This window comes from Mesoplodon bidens (assembly GCF_964165515.1).
Source record: "Mesoplodon bidens genome assembly, chromosome: 10".
NCBI lineage: Eukaryota > Metazoa > Chordata > Mammalia > Artiodactyla > Ziphiidae > Mesoplodon > Mesoplodon bidens.
Genome location: NC_138172.1, coordinates 40,493,297 through 40,513,725, shown reverse-complemented (window position 1 = coordinate 40,513,725; position 20,429 = coordinate 40,493,297). Strand labels below are relative to the sequence as shown.

General features: G+C 39.9%; 1 protein-coding gene across 1 annotated transcript in view; it reads right to left on the bottom strand.

The window, feature by feature from the left end:
• SMARCC1 (SWI/SNF related BAF chromatin remodeling complex subunit C1) overlaps positions 1-20,429 on the bottom strand; it is a 179,421-nt gene that overhangs the window by 72,554 nt on the left and 86,438 nt on the right. Inside the window, exons 15-19 of the mRNA XM_081247501.1 lie at positions 19,456-19,527; positions 17,025-17,138; positions 16,300-16,453; positions 15,150-15,263; positions 9,210-9,269 (exon numbers count right to left, since the gene is read on the bottom strand). Of these exons, the coding sequence (XP_081103627.1) occupies positions 9,210-9,269; positions 15,150-15,263; positions 16,300-16,453; positions 17,025-17,138; positions 19,456-19,527 (514 nt within the window). The remainder of the gene's footprint in view (positions 1-9,209; positions 9,270-15,149; positions 15,264-16,299; positions 16,454-17,024; positions 17,139-19,455; positions 19,528-20,429) is intronic.

The window sequence follows — 20,429 nt, the reverse complement described above, 5'->3', positions numbered from 1 at the left end:
TTTCCAGAATAAAGCTAAGGAACTGTCATGCAAAATTCAAGCCAGAGCACAAGGCTGAGAAACAGTGAAGTTCTGAGCCTGGGCACTCGCATTACATAAGAGGGGCAGAATGAAGAGATGTTTTCAAAACAACATAGTGACCAACTGGCTGGGAAGGAGGAGAAGGGTGACATATACAGAAAAGTTATTAGGAGACATTTTACACTACAAAACACTTTCATTCCTCCTGTCATCACTGGGGTCTTCACCACTGCTTACTTGGATTCTTAGAATTGCCTGTCTCTCTACCCTTAAATTCATCCTTCTTCCTGTTGCTAGAGTGAAGTATGTTTGACACAGGACACCATCTCTCTCCTGCCCAAAACTATTTCAGTGTTCATCATTATCTTACAGAATTAAGGCCAAACATGACCAGGGCTCTGCTACTTCTTCCACCTCACCTCTGTACTCTTTAATGTTCCAGAAATACCCAGATCTCACAACACTGTTCCTAAGTACTGTGCCTATGTACAGTTTGTTCTGCACTGGAAATATCATGTACTAGAACCAACACCAGCACCGCACTCCAGGAAGCTGTCCATTATATCTCATCCACCCAGCCCAGTTGCACAGCCACTCCTCTGTACCTCTCATGCTCCAGTCATACCTCTAATTGTGTTTTAATCGGCTTCTGTCACAGACTAGACTATGAATTCCTTAACTGTAGAGACTATGGCCTAGCCATCTCAATCTACAGCATCTACCACAGTGCCTGAAACACAGTACCCAATAAAATGTGCTCAATTTAACCACAGGAAACGGGACTAAAGCAGGAAAAGGAATCTGACTTTTGCATGGCTCCAAGCATCAAAAAAACAACCTGGGGAATTTCCTGGCAGTCCAGTGGTTAGGACTCTTCACTTCCACTGCCAGGGACCCAGGTTCAATCCCTGGTCAAGGAACTAAGATCCTGCAAGCCAAGCAGAGCGGCAAAAACCAACCAACCAAACAAACAAACAAACAAAAAACCCCTGTATTTAAAAAAAAAGGCTTTCCTCAGGACAATTTTTTTTTTACTGGAAGATATACTCATCTAAAGTGTAATTCAAAATTACACAGGAAGATAAGCAACAAAGATTTACTGTATAGCACAGGGAACTATATTTAATGTCTTGTAATAAAAATAATCTGAAAAATTATATATATAACTGAATCACTTTGCTGTATACCTGAAACTAACACAATATTGTAAATCAGCTGTATATCAAGAAAAAATAAATAAAATTACACAGGAAAAAATATTTCTTGGGTTGCATATCAAGGCAAAGTAGGTCAAGTGGATGCACACTGTGAGAAAAATCTTTGAGGCTGCTTACTGAATACCTTCTAATGCTATTGTTTCTATAATCTGGCCAGTATAAAATGAGAAACCCATCTACGGATAAACAAATATTAATACCTATCATGGATTTTCTTTGTAGGTGCAAGATTTTATGGCCATTAATTACTTAAGGGATAATAAATACAAAGCATGAGAAAGCAAAGCAGGCATGAGAAAGAAAAGTTAACCAGGTAGAACCAACAAGCTCACAGATTCAAGTTTTCTCAATTTCAAAGCCAGGGACAATGATAAATGACCAGGAAGAATACTGTAATCAGTTGTGGACTTAAAAAAAATCGTGAGGGCTTCCCTGGTGGCGCAGTGGTTGGGAGTCCGCCTGCCGATGCAGGGGACGTGGGTTCGTGCCCCGGTCCAGGAGGATCCCACGTGCCGCGGAGCGGCTGGCCCTGTGAGCCATGGCCGCTGGGCCTGCGCGTCCGGAGCCTGTGCTCTGAGACGGGAGAGACCACAACAGTGAGAGGCCCGCGTACCGCAAAAAAAAAAAGAAAAAAAAAAAAAAAAAAGAGAAATCGTGAAAGCCTCTTTTTAAAAATCCCCTTAGTCACTATGGAATAGAATGGTGCTATTTCTTCTTTCTTTCTGGCACCCTGATTCTATCAATGCCATTTCAAACTGCTGTAAGGACTTCTTATACTGATGATGCGTTTTGTGGCTTCTTATACTGATGATGCATTTTCAGGTGAAACACGTGAAATTCCTCACGCATTTTACAAATGAAATCTTACTCAAACATGACTCCATCTTCTTGATCTTATGCATGTCTACCAATTAAAGATCTTTTTCAAACTGCATTCATTTGTCCAATGAATAGATTCCACTTTGGTTATTTGCAAAATTGAAATTATGCCCCCAATATTTGTAGTAACACAATCAAAAACAATAACCTGCAGCATTCCATATAATAACTGTGCTTTGATAAGAAACCATATCAAATAAAGTATTTTTAAATAAAAGTGATGGTCTCCGTCTTGTACTGTTGGTGGGAATGTAAATTGATACAGCCACTATGGAGAACAGTATGGACGTTCCTTAAAAAACTAAAAATAGAACTACCATACGACCCACCAATCCCACTACTGGGCATATACCCTGAGAAAACCATAATTCAAAAAGAGTCATGGAGGGCTTCCCTGGTGGCGCAGTGGTTGAGAGTCCGCCTGCCAATGCAGGGGACATGGGTTCGTGCCCCGGTCTGGGAGGATCCCACATGCCGTGAAGCGGCTGGGACCGTGAGCCATGGCCGCTGAGCCTGCGCATCCGGAGCCTGTGCTCCGCAACGGGAGAGGCCACAACAGTGAGAGGCCCGCGTACGGCAAAAAAAAAAAAAAAAAAAAAGTCATGTACTAAAATGTTCATTGTAGCTCTATTTACAATAGCCAGGACATGGAAGCAACCTAAACGTCCATCAACAGATGAAAGGATAAAGAAGATGTGGCACATATATACAATGGAATATTACTCAGCCATAAAAAGAAAGATGTGGCACATATATACAATGGAATATTACTCAGCCATAAAAAGAAACGAAACTGAGTTATTTGTAGTGAGGTGGATGGACCTAGAGTCTGTCATACAGAGTGAAGTAAGTCAGAAAGAGAAAAACAAATACTGTATGCTAACAAATATATATGGAATCTAAAAAAAAAAAAAAAAAAAAAAGGTCATGAAGAACCTAGGGGCAAGATGGGAATAAAGATGCAGACCTACTAGAGAATGGACTTGAGGATATGGGGAGGGGAAGGGTAAGCTGGGACAAAGTCAGAGAGTGGCATGGACATATATACACTACCAAACGTAAAACAGATAGCTGGTGGGAAGCAGCCGCATAGCACAGGGAGATCAGCTCAGTGTTTTGTGTCCACCTAGAGGGGTGGGATAGGGAGGGTGGGAGGGAGGGAGATGCAAGAGGGAAGAGATATGGGGACATATGTATAACTGATTCACTTTGTTATAAAGCAGAAACTAACACACCATCATAAAGCAATTATACTCCAAAAAAGAAGTTAAAAAAAAAAGAGAAGCATGGGATAGGTTAAAAAAAAAAAGTGGTGGTCTCAAGAATAATCCTAAGGCTTCCCTGGTGGCGCAGTGGTTGCGAGTCCGCCTGCCAATGCAGGGGACATGGGTTCATGCCCCAGTCTGGGAAGATCCCACATGCCAAGGAGCAGCTGGGCCCGTGAGCCATGGCCACCGAGCCTGCGCGCCCAGGGCCTGTGCTCCGCAACGGGAGAGGCCACAACAGTGAGAGGCCCGCGTACCGCAAAAAAAAAAAAAAAAAAAAAAAAAAAGAATAATCCTAAATATTTGGGAAGCTGCCTGTGTGATATACTTGTCCGATAAAATGGTATGATTCTGGTGAGGGTAGGGGTAGGCAGACAACAATAAACCCTAATGAATCTTCCAGATCTATCAGGGAGAAATTGACCATGTTTTTGGTTATAAATCGATTAAAAATTTTTCTTCTGACTTCATATTCTTAAGCTATTAATTACCAATAAGCTATAAAAACAGGTGTTAATGGTAAACAATGCTGTTAGGAAGTCTTTTCTCTTTGTGTAAGTGCAGACAACACCTGTTGATTCAACAGCATGTTTAAAAGAAAAATCAACCACTGTACAGGTTCCACCTGCAGGAGAGAAAATGCACTATTGTGTGGGGATACTGTGGTTTTCTTGAATATGCTCAGGTTAAACAGTAGCTCAGCCATTCTGACCTCACTCTGTATTTACTATCCACAAATCTTAATGTAGCAGAGGAGAAAATTTTGAGTATCAATGTGCAGCAAGGAAAAGAGCTGACTGACAGGAGCCTGTTGTTTCAGGTAGTGTTGCACAACTGAATTTCTCCCTAGAGCCCACAGATTCTAAACAAGCAATACAAAAGCATATCCCATACATTCCCCCACAAATACTGAGAACTTTAAAATTAATATCCATAGCACATATGGCTAGAGAAGATAGCGTTGAAACAAATAAAAAGGAGCTCAGAAAAGAAGCTCTTTGCATATCACTGATACTCAATGGGCGGATAAGAATAAATTAAAATAGTGTTAAGAACTCAAAAGGAACAAATATTTTTGAATTTTGATCCAGAGAGACACAGAGAGAGAGAGAAAGAGAGAATAAGGAAAAGTAGAAGAGGGGTGTAAAAAAGAAAAGGGAAGAGTTAATACACCACTAAAACTTCTTAATGAACCACAACTGTTGGAACAACTCAAAATCAAATTAAAGCAATGCAGAAACATGAGCCATCACCAGGCCCAAAATATCCTAAAGTGTAGTCTGGATACTCATGGAGCACCAGACCCTTTCACAGGAACTGAAAGATCAAAATCATTTTCAGAATAATACTAGGACATTACTGTCCGTTCATTATGCTGACATTTGCTCAATGGTGCAAAAGCAATTAGTATGACCCCTTAGTATGAATCAAGGCAGTGGCACCATACTGTCTTGTCATTTTATTCTTCAGTGCCACACACCTGCAGAAGCAAAATAAGCCAACTTTACTTAAACATTTCCTTGATGAAACAGTAAAGATTATTAATTTTATTGAATCTAAATATCTTAGCCCATGTGTTTTTAATCTTCAGTGTTATGAAATGGGAGGTACACAAGAGGACTAAATATCAACTTTCAAAGCATGATGGCTGTCGAAAGGAAAAGCACTTGTGATTGAGTTTCAAGTTCAAGTAGCCACTTTTTTCACTGAATATCATCACTAGAACGAATTGCTAACACACCATGGTTTTACAGACACAGATATCTGGCAGACATTTATCCAAAAATAAACAATGATTCTCAAAAATGTCACTCCAGGGGCTTCCCTGGCAGTCCAGTGGTTAAGACTTTGCCTTCCAATGCAGGGGGCATGGGTTTGATCCTTCGCCGGGGAGCTAAGATCCCACATGCCTCGTGGCCAAAAAACCAAAACATAAAACAAAAGCAGTGTTGTAACAAATTCAATAAAGACTTAAAAAAAAAAAAGTCACTCCAAGGAAAACAACTGATGGTGTTTGTTGTCAATGATTAAGTGAAAATTACAATTGTGAAAAATACTTATCCGCCATGAAAGCTCATTTTTTTTTTTTTTTTTTTTTTTTTTTTTTTTTTTTTTTTTTGCGGTAGGCGGGCCTCTCACTGTTGTGGCCTCTCCCCTTGCAGAGCACAGGCTCCGGATGCGCAGGCTCAGCAGCCATGGCTCACGGGCCTAGCCGCTCTGCGGCATGTGGGATCTTCCCAGACCGGGGCACGAACCCGTGTCCCCTGCATCGGCAGGCGGACTCTCAACCACTGCGCCACCAGGGAAGCCCGAAAGCTCATTTTTTAAAATTTTATTTTATTATTTTTTAAAATTTATGGCTGTGTTGGGTCTTCACTGCTGCACATGGGCTTTTCTCTGTTTGTGGCGAGCGGGGCTACTCTTCGTTGCGGTGCGCAGGCTTCTCATTGCGGTGGCTTCTCTTGTTGTGGAGCACGGGCTCAAGGCACGCAGGCTTCAGTAGTTGTGCCTCGTGGGCTCTAGAGCACAGGCTCAGTAGCTGTGGTGCATGGACTTAGTTGCTCCGCGGCATTGTGGGATCTTCCCAGACCAGGGCTCGAACCCATGTCCCCTGCATTGGCAGGCAGATTCTTAACCACTGCACCAGTAGGGAAGTCCCACTTGTTCTACTTTTAAAAAGACTTTTCTACTGAGATTGGTCACAGTATTATCAAATTAGACTTTTTCATACTGTATCATGAACTGCATCAACTTTTGGAAGATCTGCATAATTCAGTAAACCAATATTTTCCAATTTATCAATGAAAGACATTATGCAGCCATACATGGATAAAAGATCCATTACAAGGGCAAGAGAGACCAATGGATTCCATGCTGCATCTAAGCTTTAAGAAACTATCAGTGGTCAAGTTTTAATGTAACACAAGCATACCTCAGAGATACTGCGGGTTCAGTTCTGCACCACTGAGATAAAGCGAATACTGCAATAAAGCAAGTCACATGGATATTTTGGTTTTCCAGCACATATAAAAGTTATGTTTACACTATACTGTTGTCTACTAAGTGTGCAACAGTATTATATGTCTTAAAAAGAACACTGTACCTTAATTTTAAAATACTGTGTCGCTAAAAAATGCTAACCATCACCTGAGCCTTCAGTGTGTAATCTTTTTGCAAGAGTAACATTCAAGACCACTGATCACAGATCACTGTAACAAATAAAATAACAATAAGAAAGTCTGAAATATTGTGAGGATTACCAAAATGTGACACAGAGACACAAGGTGAGCAAATACTGTTGGAAAAATGGCACCAACCGACTTGCTTAATGCAGGGTTTCCACAAACCTTCAATTTGTTTAAAAAAAAAAAAAGGAGGGAGATGTCTGTATCAAAGAAGAATATTCATAATTACCTGAAAAGGCCATTAAGATACTTCTCGTGCTTCCAACTACATATCCAGGTGATACCAGACTTTTCTAATATACTTAAACTAAAACAACATACCTGGTAGAAAAGCAAATATGAAAATCCAGCTGTATTCTAGTAAGCCAAACATTATAGACTTGCTAAAATATATAAATGCTATACTTCTCACTAATACCTTTTTTCAAAAGCTATTTTTCAGGGCTTCCCTGGTGGCGCAGTGGTTGGGAGTCCGCCTGCCGATGCAGGGGACACACGTTCATGCCCCAGTCCGGGAAGATCCCACATGCCGCGGAGCAGCTGGGCCCGTGAGCCATGGCCGCTGAGCCTGCGCATCCGGAGCCTGTGCTCCGCAACGGGAGAGGCCACAACAGTGAGAGGCCCGCGTACCGCAAAAAAAACAAAACAAAACAAAACCAAAAAAAAAAAAAAAAGCTATTTTTCATAAAAATGTTAATTATGTTAACTCAAAAGGGGTTCACTGTTATTTTAAGTGAATTAAATATTTTTCTCAGTTTTAATCTTTAATTTAAAAAATACTGATAGGGGCTTCCCTGGTGGCGCAGTGGTTGAGGGTCCGCCTGCCGATGCAGGGGGCGCGGGTTCGTGCCCCGGTCCGGGAGGATCCCCCGTGCCGCGGAGCGGCTGGGCCCGCGAGCTGTGGCCGCTGGGCCTGCGCGTCCGGAGCCTGTGCTCCGCAATGGGAGAGGCCGCAGCGGTGAGAGGCCCGCGTACAGCAAAAAAAAAAAAAAAAAAAACTGATAAAAGTCACATAAATTAAAACTATTTGGAGTCCTCAATAAAAATTTTCAGAGTACAAGTGCTTCTTGAGCCCAGAAAGTTTGAGAACTGCTGACCTAGTCTAATCTTTTATTTGATAGTTGATTTCTGAATTGCATATTTTATACGATATACAAGTTTTGATCAGATGCAGTACTCCAGTGAAAGGGAGCTCTCTTCCTCCATAAATTCACTGCTCTAATGTTACAGTTATAATTGGTGTAGATGCTGCCAGTAATTACCAGGAGCAATCATCACTTCTTCCAGGATGACCCCACTATAGAAACTAGAAAGCCATGTATTTGTTTTCCCAGGATCACACGCAGTACTAGGTGTCTATGAGACCCATTTCATCAGTGAGATAGAAAGGAAACACTGATGAGGGGCTTCTGGGAAAGCTTTTCCTCACAAGAAGAGCCCAGGAAGAGAAGTCCCCAGGTGCCTTTTCCAATTCTCTTCCTGTTTTAAATAGGGATGAGAAATCTGGAACTAACTACCGCCTTCCTGTGACCAGAACACAAAGAGACAGAATGTGGACAGCTAAGGAAGGCAGAACAAAACAACAGAAAAACTAGGGACCTGATGATATAATTGAACAGTGGAAAGAATCTTGGAATTGCCAATCTGAAGAAATCTAGTTGAACAAAAAACCAAAGTTCTTTTGGTTTAATGTATTGCTCGTCAGATTTTCTGTTCCACGTAGGCAAAAGCATTCCTAACATATTTAACAATAAACTTCCTCATTTGGTCCTAATTCAGCTCCCACACATACTATCCACAAATACTAAGTAGTGTCATGAAATCTCCATTTTACCCCAACAATTGTTGTTCTATAACTAAAGACAAATGGTCCTTCCTTGGAAATGGCTGATAAATATGAAACCAAATACTCTCTTTTTCCTACCCTTCAGAGTAGAAATAGTTCTGAGATCTAGTTCTGTAAGAATTTGCAAGAATCTCTTAAAGACATAACGAAATTAAAAAGCATTCAATATGCTGACTGACAGAGACACGATGCATAATCACGGGCTTATCACAGTCTTCTGCTTTCATAATCAAGATAATTTTTTTCAGTGGCAGGTATCTTCATCCACTTCTCAGAAATCCTTTGGGGAAATATGGAGGTTGTACACTCAAATGCATACAAGCACTAGGGAACTAATCTACAATGACTGAGGAGGGCTAAGTTAAGAAAATTTGGACTATGAAGAAATGCCCCATTTCCAAGGAACATCTGCTACCCAAGGCCAGCCAGCTAATTATTGCTATCTGAGAATAAGGGCCCAGAGTTGCCAGATCTTCTAATTTTGGAGGAAGAGTTAGATATCTAGATTGCTTTGGAAAATCTGCAATATTTAATTGGTGGCAACAGACTTAAAACAAAAAGAACACAACCTGAGCCAAAACAACACATATCCAGGCTTGATCTCCCCTACTGACAGCTAGCACATCACCCCCAGTGTGGTATTTAAACTGCAACAGCCCAAGAAAATTCTATTAAAACTCATTACATGGAATGAAAAATTTCAGGATAAATTCCAAAGGTATACTTAAAATGCTAGTCACAGAAAGCTAGCACCCATCTCATATGAATAAAGGGGCTCCATCACTAATCTGCTTACCTCCAGCAGTAGAAGTGTCTCCTGTTCAGTCCATTCTCTTCCAGCACTAGCACCTTTACTCTGAAGAAAAAAATTCAGAAATTATTTACTCATTCCTAAAGGTTGAATATGGAGCTCATCAGGATTCCCTTCTAAGTTCTGCAGACTGTTTTCTGCAAACCACCAAAGTAAGTCCCTGAGTAACAAGAATAAAACACATAAAGAACCAAAACTCCCAACAGAAAGGCTGGCTTATTTCAAAGATTTCTTGCTATCTACCAAGGACTTGTGGACTACTTAGACATTAGACATGGATTACTTAGACCACTTATTTCTATTATTTATAAGAAAACCAAGTCTGTGTCGTGTAAAACTAAATCAATTGATTCATACTTCTTGATTTGCAGATTCTACTCCATTCATGGAGAGGACTGGCTGTGTAGTATACTTGACATTATTCTTTAGCCACATATGTTACTAATTCAAAATACACATTCTAACATATTATCCCTTCTCTGAAAATTCTATTTTGGGAGATTACAATTTAAGAAATGAAGAGAAAACTTCTATAATCCATGATTTCTTTGTATCAATAAAGTTTCTCAATTCATTTGACTCAGCCTTTCTGCACGATTGTGCTGTATACACTGCAGGTAAAAATTATAATTTATTAGGTCTCCATAATATTCAATCCATATCATTATGAAATATGTGTTCATTTGCAAAAAATGTACTAAAAATAACTAGTCTTGGGCTTCCCTGGTGGCACAGTGGTTGAGAGTCGCCTGCCAATGCAGGGGACGCGGGTTCGTGCCCCGGTCCGGGAAGATCCCACATGCCACAGAGTGGCTGGGCCCATGAGCCATGGCCACTGAGCCTGCGCGTCTGGAGGCTGTGCTCCACAACGGGCGAGGCCACGGCAGTGAGAGGCCCGCGTACCGCCAAAAAAATAAAAAAATAAATAAATATAAATAACTAGTCTTTAAATACAGAATAAGAAGAGGAATCTAAGAATTGCAGGATTAAAAGCCTAAAGTATGCCTTTGTGAGGAAGAAAAGATGTATGTAGCTTTAACTCCCAATACACTGCTCAGACTCCTTGAGGATTACTTTAAGATAACCAAAGGCTACTCTTTTTTATTTTGTTTTTGGCAGCATGTGGGATCTTAGTTCCCCGACCAGGAATCCAGGCCCTTGGCAGTGAGAGCTAACCACTGGACTGCCAGGGAATCCCCCCAAAGGCTACTCTTAATGAACAAACATCAGAAGTGACCACCAATCAGATATGGAGCCCTGAGTGGAACAAAATTCATCAATATTTCATCTAAATTCTGAAAAAGAAGACCCAAATATAGGGCAGATCTGCATAACCTAGACATGAATGGCATTTACTGGGTAGGTCCACAGCAACCATTTCCCCACTTCTCAGCCACAAAGCATAGAAAGGATTTTCCCCATTCCTACTGGCTTAAGTCAGTTAATGTTTCTCCTCTTGGTTACAACTTGAGTAACTTCATCAGGGCCAGGGTTTCTACATGATTTTAGAATTTCTTTCTTTTGTATTTATTGAGGTAAAATATATGTACAACAAAATACACAAATCTTATGTGTACAGTGTGACTACAATTCTACTTATACACCCATGTAACAACACTCAAATCAATACTCAAAAGCCCTTTAACCTCCAGTTGTTAACAAACCACGAAAGTATTGATACACACTATTCTGAATTCTACAATCGTAGGCTAGTTTCTGCAGATCTGAATTTTATAATAACAAAACCATTCAGTATGTAGTTTATGGGTCTGGCTTCTTGTCCTATATTATGGTAAGCAGATTCAACCTCATTGTTATATGAAGAAGTGAAACATTTCATCTCTGTGTAGCATTACATTGTTTGAATAAACCACAATTTACCCATTATATTATTTACAGTTTTTGGCTATCCTGGATAAGGCTGCTATGGATGTTCTCGCACATTCTTTTATAAACCCATTTATCTGGTCTATATAGCCAGAAGTTGGATAATTGGGTACATATATGTTTAGCTATAATCATGTTCTCTACACTTTTACTTTCTGGAAGAGCTTGTGTAGATTGGTATTATTTCTTCCTTAAGTGCCTGGTACAAATTCATCAGCAGAATCATCTGGGCATAGAGTTTTGTTTTTAGGAAGATGTTTAACTACATATAGATATTGTATAACAATGTATAAATTATACACTTGAATAAGGTGGTTCAAGTGTATAATTTCTAGTGGTTGCTCTAAAAAATTATCACAAACTTGGTGGCTTAAAATAACAAAAATTTATCCTCTCACAGCTCAGGAGGCTAGAAGTTCAAAATCATTATGACTGGACCAAAATCAAGGTGTTAGCAGGGCAATGCTCCCTCTGGAAGCTCTAGGGGAGACTAAATTCTTTGTCTCTTCCTTCTTCTGGTGGCTGCCCCAGAATTCTTTGGTTTGTAGCCACCTCATTCCAGTAACTGCATCCAAGGTCACATGGATTTTACAGTCTCCTGTCTGTAAAATCTCTATACTTTTCTCTTATAAGGACAAATGTGATGGTACTCAGAGCCCACCAGAATAATACGGGATTATCTCATCTTAAAAATCTTTAACTAGGGCTTCCCTGGTGGCGCAGAGGTTGAGAGTCCGCCTGCCGATGCAGGGGATGCGGGTTCGTGCCCCGGTCTGGGAGGATCCCATATGCCGCGAAGCGGCTGGGCCCGTGAGCCATGGCCGCTGGGCCTGCGTGTCCGGAGCCTGTGCTCCGCGGCGGGAGAGGCCACGACAGTGAGAGGCCCGCATACCGCAAAAAAAAAAAAAAAAAAAAAAAAAAAAAAAAAATCTTTAACTTAATCACATCTGCAAAGAATCTTTTTCCATATAAGGTAATATTTACAAGTTACAGACATGAGGACCTGATTTCTTTGGAGGACATTATTTTTAACCTAATATGTCAAGTTATCTCTATCCTGGGAAGACTTTTATATCTTGGTTTTTCAAAAAAATGTATTTATTTATTTGGTTGCACTGGGTCTTAGTTGTGGCAGGTGGGCTCCTTAGTAGTGGCTTGCAGGCTCCTAAGTTGCAGCACGCAGGCTCCTTAGTTGTGGCATGCGAACTCTTGGCTGCAGCATGCGTGATCTAGTTCCGACCAGGGATTGAACGTGGGCCCCCTGCATTGGGAACACGGAGTCTTAACCACTACACCACCAGGGAAGTCCCGACTTTTATATTTTGTTGCTTTCAAGGGATTTGCCCATTTCATCAAAGTGTCAAATATATTACCACGAAGTTGTTAAGCATATTCTTTATTGCCTTTATATATAAGTAGAATCAACAGTGATGTACTCTTTCTTTCCTGATCAGGGATTTGTGTTTTTTCTTCTTGATCACTCTTGGCTAGAGGTTTATCAAATTTATCGATCTCTTCAAATAACCATCTTCTTATTTTATTAATCTTCTCTACTGTTTTCCTATTTTTGGTTTCTAGTTTAATTTTGCTGTGGTGAGTCAACCACATTCATTCCATATGTATAAAATCATACAACGACACTGTATAATTTCAATCTTTTAAAACTTATGATACTAATTTTATTGCTCAGAATTGTGTACATTTTGTTGAGTATTCCCCATGAATTTTATTATTTTTTATTTTTTTACTTTTTGGCTGCACTGCACAGCACGTGGGATCTTAGTTCCCTGACCAGGGATCGAACCCACGCCCCCTCCAGTGGAAGCGTGGAGTCTTAACCACTGGATCACCAGGGAAGTCCCCCCGAGAACTTTAAAACAATGTGTTTCTGCTATTTTGCAGAATCTTCTATAAATACCAATAGATCTTATTGGTTGATAGTGGTGTTGTAGGTCTTTAATACTCTTGCTGACTTTCTATTTGTTCTACCAATTACCGAGAAAGGATTGTTGAAATCTCCAACTATACTTGAGTGTCTGCCTATTACTCCTTTCTGTTCTGTCAGTTTTTGATACCAGATACAGAATTTCAGAGTGACAATTTTCCTTTCAGCATTTAAAAATATTATTACACTGTCCTCTGGTTTCTATCATTTCTGTTGAAAAGTCAGACATCAGTTTTATCATTGTGCCTCTGAATTTCTTTTCTTTTTTTTTTTTTTTTTTTTTTTCTTTTTGTGGTATGCGGGCCTCTCACTGTTGTGGCCTCTCCCGTTGCGGAGCACAGGCTCCGGACGCGCAGGCCCAGCGGCCACGGCTCACGGGCCCAGCCGCTCCGCGGCATATGGGATCCTCCCAGACCGGGGCACGAACCCGTATCCCCTGCATCGGCAGGCGGACTCTCAACCACTGCGCCACCAGGGAGGCCCTGTGCCTCTGAATTTAATGTGTCCTTCCCCAACCCTCCTGCTCCTTGGCTGATTTAAGATGTTAGCTTTAAGAGTTTAAGCACCGGGACTTCCCTGGTGGTGCAGTGGTTAAGAATCCGCCTGCCAACGCAGGGGACACGGGTTTGAGCCCTGGTCTGGAAGGATCCGACATGCCGTGGAGCAACTAACTCCGTGTGCCACAACTACTGAGCCTCTGCTCTAGAGCCGCGAGCCACAACTACTGAGCCCATGTGCCACAACTACTGAAGCCCACGTGCCTACAGCCCGTGCTCCGCAACAAGAGAAGCCACCACGGGATAGACCTAGAGTCTGTCATACAGAGTGAAGTTAGTCAGAAAGAGAAAGACAAATACCGTATGCTAACACATATATACGGAATTAAAAAAAAAAAAATGTCATGAAGAACCTAGGGGCAAAACGGGAATGAAGACGCAGACCTACTTGAGAATGGACTTGAGGATATGGGGAGGGGGAAGGGTGGGCTGTGACAAGGCGAAAGAGAGGCATGGACGTGTATACACTACCAAACGTAAGGTAGATAGATAGTGGGAAGCAGCCGCAGAGCACAGGGAGATCAGCTCGGTGCTTTGTGACCGCCTGGAGGGGTGGGATGGGGAGGGTGGGAGGGAGGGAGATGCATGAGGGAAGGGATGTGGGAACAGATGTATATGTATGACTGATTCACTTTGTTATAAAGCAGAAACTAATTAAAAAAATAAATAAATAAACTTAAAAAAAAAAAAAAAAAAGAGAAGCCACCACGATGAGAAGCCCATGCACCACAACAAAAAGTAGCCCCCGCTCACCTCAACTAGAGAAAGCCTGCCCGCAGCAACGAAGACCCAACGCAGCCATACATACATACATACATACATACATACATACATACATACATACATACATACATACATAAGTTAAGCACCATTTGCCTGAGTATGGTTTTCTCTATATCCAAATATGGATATGTTCAATCTCTCTTATTCTGTGAGTTGATATCTTTTCATTAGTTATGGAAAATTTTTACGCCTTACATCTTCAAGTATTGCTTCTGTACCGTTCTTTCTCTTCTCATAGGTCTCTAATGATAAATATTAATTCTTTTGACTGTATCTCATGTGTCTCTGTACCCTTTTCTCTTTGTCCTGTCCCCTCAACTTCAACTAATTTCTTTTTCTCTTGCTGCTTCAGTTTCAATGTATCTACTAACCTGAGTTCACTAATCCTGTCTTCTGCTGTGCCCAGCCTGCTGTTAAACCTATCCAATGGGTTAATTTCAGTATATTTTCAATTGTTCAATAGGTATTTGATTCTTTTTATATATTCCCATTCTCTGTTGAAATTCTCCATTTTCCCCCTCATTTTAACACATTAATCATAGTTATTTTTAAACACCTATCTTCTAACCATACTAAGAAAAGGTAAGATAAGTGACTTTTATAAAATGTCATCAGATTTAAGTAGAAAGCACCTCCTTACCCTACAAAAAGTAAAAGTTTCTTATGGAAAATGATGCTTCTTAGAAGGAAGAAGGACAAAGAGCACATGCTAGCTTGTAGTCCGTCCTTATGTCCCTATAGAAAAATCCTTACCTTTGCTAAGGTTTTCTTGGAGTAAACGTCAGTACGAAGACCAAAGTTCTGCAAATCAATTGGTTTTTCCTTGTTCTTCTCAGGAAAATTTAACATCTGCTGAGCAGCAGGAACCTATGAGTGAAATAAATGATAAATGGCTGTATTAACCTCTACAAAGTAAAAGGGACAGAGGCTTTTAAGGATGGTTAATATTGGCACTTAAACCACTAGAGATTCTACAAAAAAATAAATACCTACACCTTACACTACATTTCTAACAAAAATTCAACATGTAAGAAATATACATATATATTTTTTGTCTCTCAAGTCACAGAGAAAATAGACAAGTCTTCTTTAATATTTCACAGTGGAGGGCAGTATATAGGTTAGATTCGTGTTATTCCAACTGAATGGTATACATAATCCAATTGACATAATAATCTTTTCAAGGGACTTCCCTGGTGGCGTACTGGTTAAGAATCCACTTGCCAATGCAGAGGACACGGGTTAGAGCCCTGGTCTGGGAAGATCTCACATGCCGCGGAGCAACTAAGCCCATGCACCACAACTACTGAGCCTGTGCTCTAGAGCCCGTTAGACACAACTACTGAAGCCCGTGTGCCTAGAGCCCGTGCTGCGCAACAAGAGAAGCCAACGCACCTCAACAAAGAGTAGCTCCCGCTCACCGCAACTAGAGAAAGCCAGAGCACAGCAAAGAAGACCCAACACAGCCAAAAATAAATAAATTAAGTAAATTAAAAAAAAATTCTATAGAAGAGATTAAAAGAAAAAAAAAGAACGTGTGCATAGATGTCCACTTTCCAAATGTTAGGAAGGGGAAGCAGTTCTGAACAATTTAACACATTTATACAGTCTGCTTCTTTATTAGTGTCTTTGATGGCAGAAGTGATAAAGGAGCCATGAGTTATGAAAGCAAATCTGTAACAGGATACAGCATAGACTCTTGGCATTAATGGGAGAGCATTATCTTAAACAACTAAATATTCTTATGGACTCAAACATTTACAACATACAAAAACAAACAAACATAACCTATCAGCTTAGGAACAGCATTGTTATATGACTATAATAGTAATTCATGAATATAAATGCTACAAGTAGTTGTCTATTACCACCCAGACCTGAAAAAAAGGCTGCACTAATTTACCTGAGGTGATCGAAGATGTAGAGGTACAAGCCCAGAGGGGGTATCAGCTAATACATTGAAATGAGGAGTCGGAGGAGGTCCCATTGCCATGGGTCGACTTTCTGGATCCACTTGGTAATTAACAAGCCCCCACTGCTCTAAAAAGGCATGAACCCTGAAGGATAAAGCTCTTAAAGTTAAAATCTAGAGAATGTACCTCATCATCTTCAATAAGCATTATTACATTTCATTAAAAAACAAATGAAAAAAAACCCTAAGTAAACGTGTTCTCTTGTAGGCTATGAACCATCACAAAGTAACTGACAATTTTGGTTTGAGGGACAATTTCTACAAACTCAAAATAATGTGGAACATAGTACCTCCAAATCTAGTATAAAGTCTAATCATTTCAATAACAGAAATGAGGGAACAAATGCTCATGTAGGTCCATGGTCAAAGAGCTCACACATAAACCAAACTCACAGGAGGAGACCTACATTTTGTTTTTTTGTTTAGACAGATTTAGGGCACAGAGCTTATCCATTCCCCACCCTAACCCACTCTCCATCTACAGTCAGTTTATGATTAGACCATACAATAAAAGATGTAAAATATAAAAATTAAAAAAAAGATGCTTTAGGTATTTTATTAAACAAGAAAACATCCAGTTTAGTCAACCTAACATTAGCAATGTATCAGTAACCACCTGCAGTGAAATATCTGAGAAAAAGTCAAGACATTTTTACCTCATCACAGCACATACATCTCCAGTCAAGTTCCTCCGACAAGCAGTGCTGGTTAAATATTCCTGGGGATTTAGGCGGTATGTGTCGATCATAAAATTTCGATATGCCAAGTATCTAAAAAGTAATGGCAAAATTCATAAGGTGAACACACATCCTTTCAGAAACAGTAACTCACAGAGCCAAATAGTTCCATATTCCTCAACCAAATACAACAAAAAGTTAAGACAACAGTCCAACAAACAATAGTGATAATGTACTGAGTACTTACAGTCATAAGTGTAACTCAGAGTAAGAATCCCTAAAATGCAAAACAACTGTCTACTAACATATAATAAGCACAATAGAGTAATCTGATGAAGACAGTGTGAAGTAAAATAAGTACAACCTTGGTCACAGAGGTCAATCAATAATCCTTAGTTGCCTGCAGAATTTGCAAGTAACACTTGGTTACACAGGCTGTCTCCCTAACTACACTACTACGTACCTAGCATTTACTGTGTGCCAGCCATAGGTCTAAGCACTTTCTGTGTGGTAATGCATTTAATCCTCACAATCTCTCTATAAGGTAGGATCTATTATTATTCTATTTATAGATGAGGGTTAAAGAATTTGTCCTATGGGACTTCCCGGGTGGTCGAGTGGTTAAGACTCTGTACTTCCAATGCAAGCGGCACAGGTTTGATCCCTGGTCAGGGAGCTAAGATCTCGCATGTCGTGAGGCACAGTGGCCAAGAAAATTACAAACAAAACACACACAGACACACACACACACACACACACAACTAGAATTTGTCCCAGACCACAAGGCTGGTTAAGTGGTGGAGCTAGAATTCAGCAAAGTGTGGTGGCTCTGGCTCTGGCTCTGACAATGGTTATATACTTCCTGACTATCAGTTTTTTAGAGATCCCAGCTATGCGACAAGTAGAACCTATGAAGCCAAACTCAGAGGTAAGACAAGCCATATAAAAAAGGAGAGAAAAACTGAGATTCTAAGTCATAGCAGATTCCACATCCACAGTGTACCCAAGCATTTCTGCCATAAAATACTTAAAACAAGTGTGTAAAGAAGGTAGAGACCAAGCAAAACTTCTTACCACAAAAGTAAAGCAAAAGACTAGCAGCTTGAAGTTAGCTACATCAGAGTAAAAAAGGTATACTATTCAAAGAGTCCTGTATAAGCACAGCTGGATAAACAAAGATTGAAAGGTGAATTTACGTTTAAATGGGCTAAGTTGTGCTTCTAAATAGCAGACTGCCAAGAACTGTAAGTATTTATAAATACTGGCAATTTGCAATTCGGTGGCAATAGGCAAATTAGCCAGAAGAATACACCATGTCTAAATAGGTGAAAAAACCTGACTGGGCTTCTTATGCCAAATCTTTGATTCTGGTTTTAAATGACTCCTTACAGCTTTGTTATGAAAAGCTGAAATTAGCTGTGACACCTAAACTTAGAATCTCAAACTATCATGGATAATCTACCACGAAAAAATATTATTTGATTTTCTGTATTACACCCATGTGCTTTGTGTGTAAAAGCATCCTTCCCTAAACAATTTAAACAAGAGACATCTATTTGCACAGTCACATGTGTATAACAGACAACAGATTAACACTATGAAGATAAGACACAGAAAGGTAATTATAGTGTGATAGATACGGATTTATTTTAGGGGGCAAGGATTTCTGGAAGTCTGTAATTAAGGGTCACCAGGCAAAGATAAAAATACTTCCTAATGAACTTCTTCCTTCTAATAAAAGTTTTTCTGCTTCCAATGCAAAAGCACAACAATGCTTTATGTAATTAAGATCAATTTATATGCAGCTATTATCATCATACTTGGCATTCTCTTATTTATTTATTACAAAAATTTTTTGGCCGCAGCCCATGGCATGTGGGATCTTAGTTCCCCAAGTAGGGATCAAACCTGTGCCCTAAGCAGAAGCACGGAGTCTTAACCACTGGACTGCCATGGAAGCCCTTGGCATTCTTTTAATTAAAAGTCATTCATAAGGAAAATAAGATAAAGGTTCATTTTCTCCTAGCTTATATATAATACATATAATCAATAACAAATAGGTACTTACAAGGTGAGTTAGGGAGAAAACTGAACTCAGTTTAGTGAGTATCTGTTACTGAATTCAATCTTTAGCTGCAAAAGCTGATGTGTATGTATCAACAGTTCAAGATTGAGGAAGAAAAAATTTGAAACAATTTCCTTTGAAGCAAGGAGTACTGTGTAGCTGAGATATGAACACTGCTCTGAACAGAGTAAGATATTTGTAAACTTTCAGACAATAGCAAAGATTAACTCAGAAGGGTGCTTTAAGAACCCCCTGCCAAACACATCCAAATATTAATTTTTCTTAATACTGGTCCCACTAAAATATGTAACAGTATCAGGATTTACATCTTTACATTTCACTCACATCTCTGGAGTCTTGGATTTGTTTTTTCCATTGAAAAACTCAGGAAGAGCACGCCGTTCAATCACATGAATACTGAAGGGGAAAAAGACAATTAGGAATCCTCTTTGAAAAATAAAATCCTGAAATTTGAGCTAAGCTTGTTTAATTTTCAAAGTGAAACTGACAAAACCAAAAACTGAGCACTACTTGCAAAATTTAACTGATTACACAAGTTCCTATGTAATAACAGTATGTAATAATAAAATTAAAAAATATATATAATATATATTTATAAAGTTATATATAATATATAGAGCTAAAGAAAGCTTTCCTTTTCTCACCCCCAATACTTACTGTAGTTTTTCTATTCCCATAACCAAACTCAGAAAGTTCTATAAACATACTGAAGGCTTCAGATTTTATGTTCTTGTCATAACACACTGTAACTAGATGAGGAGCCACAAATTAGGAAAAGTTCTTTGGAAATTGGCTGACAAAAATCACAGTAGTTGGCATGGCAACAAATTGGTGAAATGAATGATCGACCAAAAGACAACAAAATTGACTGTAATCGGTTTCTCAGGCTCAACGTTAATGCACCTTTTCATCCAGCCCTCAGAAACTTTGTGGTGAACTGAATTTTTAAAAATAGTTCAGTGATTTACTGCTTTTAAAAAAGATCACAGGGGCTTCCCTGGTGGCGCAGTGGTTGAGAGTCTGCCTGCCGATGCAGGGGACACGGGTTCGTGCCCCGGTCCGGGAGGATCCCACATGCCGCGGAGCGGCTGGGCCCGTGAGCCATGGCCGATGGGCCTGCGCGTCCGGAGCCTGTGCTCCGCAGCGGGAGAGGCCACAGCGGTGAGAGGCCCGCGTACCACAAAAAAAAAAAAAAAAAAGATCACAGAACTAATTTTTAACATTCAGATAAAAAGCACTGATAATTTTATAAAATGCTACAGGTGATAAGCACTATAGAGACCATGTGAAATGATCAG